This window comes from Oncorhynchus nerka, linkage group LG5 (assembly GCF_034236695.1).
Source record: "Oncorhynchus nerka isolate Pitt River linkage group LG5, Oner_Uvic_2.0, whole genome shotgun sequence".
NCBI lineage: Eukaryota > Metazoa > Chordata > Actinopteri > Salmoniformes > Salmonidae > Oncorhynchus > Oncorhynchus nerka.
In genome coordinates, this window is record NC_088400.1 from 66,211,516 (window position 1) to 66,217,515 (window position 6,000).

Here is a 6,000-nt window from a genome sequence, read left to right on the forward strand (position 1 = left end):
ACCCCCATAGAAACAGAGATAGGAGAGAATTGAATTACAGTAGGTTAAAGTCCTTTGTCGACGTGAATACACTGGACCAGCTTCACTTATCATCTGCTGGGCCAAAGATGTATTGGCTCAAAAAACGACATCTTTCCCAGGAAAAGATCAAGCTCAAAAAAAGCCACCGCCCAATCACTTACCGACCGTGCCTCTGCTCTGAATGGAACAGTGTGTGTGTCATGACTCAGTGCCGGGCCAGCTCTAGCTATGGTAAACATGTTTGCGGTGGTTCCAGGAAACCCTTAGAATCACTGAGTGGGATAACGTAAAACCTTGCCGGCTAGAGCCCACTGCTATCATTTCCCAACACTATCAATGTGCTGCTTCCTACTCTGCTGAAATATTAAGCCTATTTATGAGGCCCGATGGGATACTCGTTCAATATCTCTTCACGACCGCAAAAACAACGTTAGTCTGTGTGCTTCGACATTACGTTCAGTAGATGGTTAAGCAATCTCTGCACTGCAGGCATCCAACTGTTCCACGAGGAAGCTCTAAAACCTAGGAACAACACAGGATGTAAGGGCTAGGGCAGGGGTATAACTCGGTACCAGATTAGAGGGAAACCATGACAATATGCAGTGGAACTAGCGTCGAGGTCCAGAGTTGAGTTTGAAAGGCTTAGGACCTATGTTTTCTGAATGCGCGTGCATGCTTGCTTTGTGTATGACGAGTATTCAGACTTTTGTCAAAGTAAATCATTAGAAGAAGACAAATCTCCGATATGTTCTTCCTAACAAATGGAAGAATGGAGGAAGAGAAAACTAATGGGACAGCTACAGAGCTAAGGGAGTGACACACCCACACAGTGCTGTGATTGTGAGCAAGCAGGTCTCTTATCTACCGCAGCTAAACTGACAGGCACTGCACAGGGCAGCCCGAGCAGTCACTGCATCGCCATGGGAACTGATGATAAGCGTGCCTGTCTGACCAGTGACCACAACCACAGAGGGGCCGCCGCCGAGGATCATGGGAAAACCACAGGGGCGTGACGGAGAAGACTGACAGGTCCTGGAAGAGAACCACTGGGCTGTTTTTTATGTGGGAAAAACTGCAGCAACAGTCTGAAATACCTGGTAACCCCACTGTTTACACTAGGCCTGCAGATCCATTTCAGAGGCCTGCAGATCCATTTCAGAGGCCTGCAGATCCATTTCAGAGGCCTGCAGATCCATTTCAGAGGCCTGCAGAACCATTTCAGAGGCCTGCAGAACCATTTCAGAGGCCTGCAGATCCATTTCAGAGGCCTGCAGATCCATTTCAGAGGCGCCTGCAGATCCATGTCAGAGGCCTGCAGATCCCTTTCAGAGGCGTGCAGATCCATTTCAGAGGCGTGCAGAACCATATTTCAGAGGCCTGCAGAACCATATTTCAGAGGCCTGCAGAACCATTTCAGAGGCCTGCAGAACCATTTCAGAGGCCTGCAGAACCATTTCAGAGGCCTGCAGAACCATTTCAGAGGCCTGCAGATCCATTTCAGAGGCCTACAGATACATGTCAGAGGCCTACAGATCCATTTCAGAGGCCTACAGATACATGTCAGAGACCTACAGATCCATTTCAGAGGCCTACAGATACATGTCAGAGGCCTGCAGATCCATTTCAGAGGCCTACAGATCCATTTCAGAGGCCTACAGATACATGTCAGAGGCCTACAGATCCATTTCAGAGGCCTACAGATACATGTCAGAGGCCTACAGATACATGTCAGAGGCCTACATGTCATATTCAGCTGTGTGAAGGTGTGCTCACCATGTGTATTAGTAGCTCTAGTCTAACGAGGATCTACAAATCACGTTGTTGAATGGGTATGGACTGACTTTTAATGTGAGGACACACAAATGGATCTCTGTGTCACTCGTCACCGTCTGCATCAGCTGATGGTCACCAGGCCAGGCTAAGCAGCTGTGCATATTGTTAACTATTTTTTTGTTATTGAAAGATGCTTAGTGCTACATTCAACAAAACTAGGCTACTGTAGCCTGTGTGCGTTAGCGCAAGCGCAATGTTGAGCAGATGTCAACGGCTAATATGCTAAGCTCTCCGAGCAGATAATCACTTCTATGCAAACAGTCATATTTGTTCTCAGATATACGCTCATACAGACTGCACAGTGAACCAACTATCTGGCTGATCCTATTCCTGAGAACTAGCCTATCGCCCAACTTGTAGAGAGATTGGGGGGGGGGGGGGTTCTTAGAAAAGATTTAGAGGAGGTATAACATTTAAACTGAAGAGCCTGCAATTCCACAAATGATCGACAAAAAGGAGCAGTTATGGAAGTTTGATCAAATCAAAATGTTATTTGTCACAAGAGCCGAACACAACAGGTGAAATGCTTACTTTACAAGCCCTTTAACCAACAATGCAGTTCAGAAAAAAAGTGTTAAGAAAGTATTTACTCAAATAAACGGAAGTAAAAAAGCCGCTGGAAGTAAAGCTGATAATGGACTCATAATGCCATGCAGACCATAGACATAGGAACAATCACACACATCTACAGTAGTTCAGTTTAAAGTGAAAGAAGAATGGAGAGAGAAAAAGAAAGGGTTGGTATCACACCATACTCACAGAGAAAAGGATGGAGAATCTCCAACAAGCATTAGGCTGGATTTAAAACTCTAAGTGTTGAGGCTAACTAATCCAGGCATCAACTAACGATGTAATGTGCTTACTTTGGCTTGGCTTCAGCTCGGCTGGGGAGTGGGGACTACCTAGTATGGTGTAGGCCTACCTCGAGGTTTCTCACAACTTAGGACAATCCTATATGGCACCCTATTCCCTATATAGTGACTGTCAAAAAGCACTAGGCAAGTGCACTAGCAGACCAGTATGTATTCAGGGGTGCCACATGAATTAAGTCCAACTAACAAGACTCTTGAAATAAAATGGCCGATATCATAATATTTGAAGTACTCCAGGTACTGTAAGCCTGCCTTGGGCTCCTAGCAGATGTGGTATAGGTGTGATTCCTGTATGAAACATTATGGAGTCTTAAAAGGAAGCCTGGGTAAGGCAAAAAATGTCATAAATATGCCAACTTTGATTAATTATTTCTCAATTATGCTTTTATATACAAATGTCAAATATATGTCAGCAATCCTTCCTCCAAAGGACCATCCTATGAATACAATTTTGAGAAAATCATGATATTTTCTTGTCCTGGTATCGTCAGGAATCATTCATAAGATATACTTTATGGCTGGAGGGGTTACCTCAGCCTTCTCAGGGGCCCACCAGATGTTACCTGGGCGAGGATATTTATAGTGCACACATCCCCCAGTGTGTTAGGTAAACGCGGCCAATCGCACCATCCACAACAGTAGAGACCTTTAGTTAGCCTACCTCTTTGTCATGGACGCAATTTGACGTACACAGGCGGAACAGTAGGACACTTCACAGCATCATACTGTATATTCAATCATGTGCACAAATGACATTTTCTACAGGACTAGCCAAAGAAACAGAAAAGAACCACAAATATTATTTTGAGTGAGTCCATGTCATGGTTTGTTATTGACTTGAATAAGATTTGACAGGGAGGTATTCTGAGATGGTACAGCTATACAAAGCACACATTAGGCCTACGTGAGATGGATCCAGTGAGCATGGTAAAGGGCTTACCTTGGTGACTGTGTGATGTCATTGTTGACAGGATGGTCCTCGGAGAATCCACAGTGAAGTTTTAAAATATACAGCCTGGAGAGGAGGAGGACGGGACAGGTGGAGTGTGTGTGGGTCGGGTGGTTTTAGTGTGTGTGTGTGTAGGGAAGGGGGCTGGTCTGATGTGTACCAAGATGAGGGCCACAGTACTCCTCAGCAGGAAACACAATCACCCGCAAGTGTCTTCACTGGTCAGCAACAGGAAACACAATCACCCACAAGTGTCTTCACTGGTCAGCAACAGGAAACAGCCCTCCACCAGACAACCTACTGTTCAGGTAATCCGTTCAGAGACACCCGCTCACTTGTACCAGACTTTCAAAGAGAAAGAAAGAGAGAGAGGGGCAGTAAGTCAGGATGACGCATCAGCAACATAAATCTGAGCTTGATTCAGAAACAATCATTATTCATTCTGAATCCCCCTACACTGACACATTATTAAGTGTACAGATGGAATGAATGCCCACAACAAACACAGACTACTAGACCACCCATCATGTGTAGGGCTAAGCTAATGGCCTGGAGGGAGGTAGGGAGGGAGGATGTGTGTTGAGAGAGGTGGGGTGGGGGGTTGTGGTAAGGGCTTCTCAAGACAGAGGGGCAGAGTGTGGAGCTGCGGGACAAACCTCCAAAAGTCGGTCACGGCTGGCACACATTCACGCTTTGTGATGGAAAGGGGTTTGTGTGCGTGTCTGTGTAGAGGGGGTAAACCCCTGGGGCGCTATGCCCCTGCACTCTCGCTCTATGGGCTTTGTGTGTGTGTGTGTGTGTGTGTGTGTGTGTGTGTGTGTGTGTGCCCACGCTTGTCTGGCCCCATTGTCCCCAAACTGGTTGTGTGATACAGGGTGACAGATTTGGAGAGACAGTCCCTCTAGCTCAGAGAAAGAGACCCTGGGCGTATAGCTCTACGACCAATCTACAACATTTTGTTACTTATCTTCAGTAACGTTACCTGGTACATTTTTAACACGCTACATCTACACACTTTAATTATGTATACATATGGCATGAATGTAAAAACAAAACTGCTTTCTGATGAATAAATAAAACGTAGGAATACTAAAATATTCAGTAGGATGTTGTACTAAAACACAATAGCTAAAATGCACTCCGTCTTTCGCGCTCGCTGACCACAATTTCACCAGCACGCCCCCCATTCACAAAAAAAGGTTGACGCATACAGCTACTTCACCACCGCCCATTGACAGACACAGCTGACTTTCCCAGTCATTATTCCTTTAACATTACGTAGCATTACGATCTAGAATGATACAAAAAAATACTGATACACTATCTCTATCAACATTTATGTGTAGCACTATCCACCGCCATGTTCTAAAAATAGAACACAGGAACAAATCAAGGCAAGTCAGAGACTGTGCGTAGCTAAATATGTCGCGCGCCAGATAAGCATTTAGCGATCTAACGTACATATTCTTCCCGCATGCAGCACATCGGACAATAATAATAAGTACTCTTTCTATATCCAACATATTGTGCTACTTAAATTTATTTTTTTGTAAGAATAAGTGTATTATTAGCACGAGCAGCTCAACTGGAAACTTCAGGCAGCAGACATTGTTTTGATAGGATTGTCCCCGCGCCCGAAATCGATGCATCATTGCCTAAGAAACATCCTGAATATTTTCGCACTTCAACGAGCTAAATTCGTGGAAAAGATAAACGATATGCTCACCTAGAAGCTCCAAGAGGCGGTCCTGTCCCAAGAAAGATGCAGAATATATGTTGACTTTATCACTAGGGAAGTCTACTGGCGAAATAATCATTTTCTGACAGATTCCGCCATACTTGATTTTGGTTACGGAGTCACGTGTCGCGTCCCTACATTTATCCAAGTATTGAGAGGCGTGGTTTGCTATCAATATCAAATTGTTGAAAATGTTGCAGCTGTGATAGCAATAGTGAGCATTTAGAACTGTCCTAATGATATTATATTTAATTTGTTAATATCTTTAATGTTATGGATTCACTACTTAGTGAGTCTACTTACCATAATAGCCTACTTGTGTTATGGGCTGATACAAGAAAGGGCGTGTCGTGTGCCATTGACTGCGTATTGTTATGGTGCCAAAATAGCTAGGCCCCTGCATATCATCTATTGATCTGTGGAATTGTAGCCTTTCTCTAGAATTACGTTTATTCATACTTTGTCATTAGATTCACATAATCGATATTTATTCAATATGCCGACTAAACCAGTAGCATAACTACGTTTGTATGACAGCATTGTTTATATTAGGCTATTATATTATTATATTAGGCATATTAGGCTAT

General features: G+C 44.2%; 1 protein-coding gene across 1 annotated transcript in view; it reads right to left on the reverse strand.

Moving 5' to 3' along the window:
• Positions 1-5,514, reverse strand: part of LOC115121437 (histone deacetylase 4-like) — an 86,449-nt gene extending 80,935 nt beyond the window's left edge. The window contains exons 1-2 of the mRNA XM_065018969.1: positions 5,402-5,514; positions 3,667-4,020 (exon numbers count right to left, since the gene is read on the reverse strand). Coding sequence (XP_064875041.1) covers positions 3,667-3,688 — 22 coding nt within the window. The 5' untranslated portion in view covers positions 3,689-4,020; positions 5,402-5,514. The remainder of the gene's footprint in view (positions 1-3,666; positions 4,021-5,401) is intronic.
• Between the last annotated feature and the right edge of the window lie 486 nt (positions 5,515-6,000).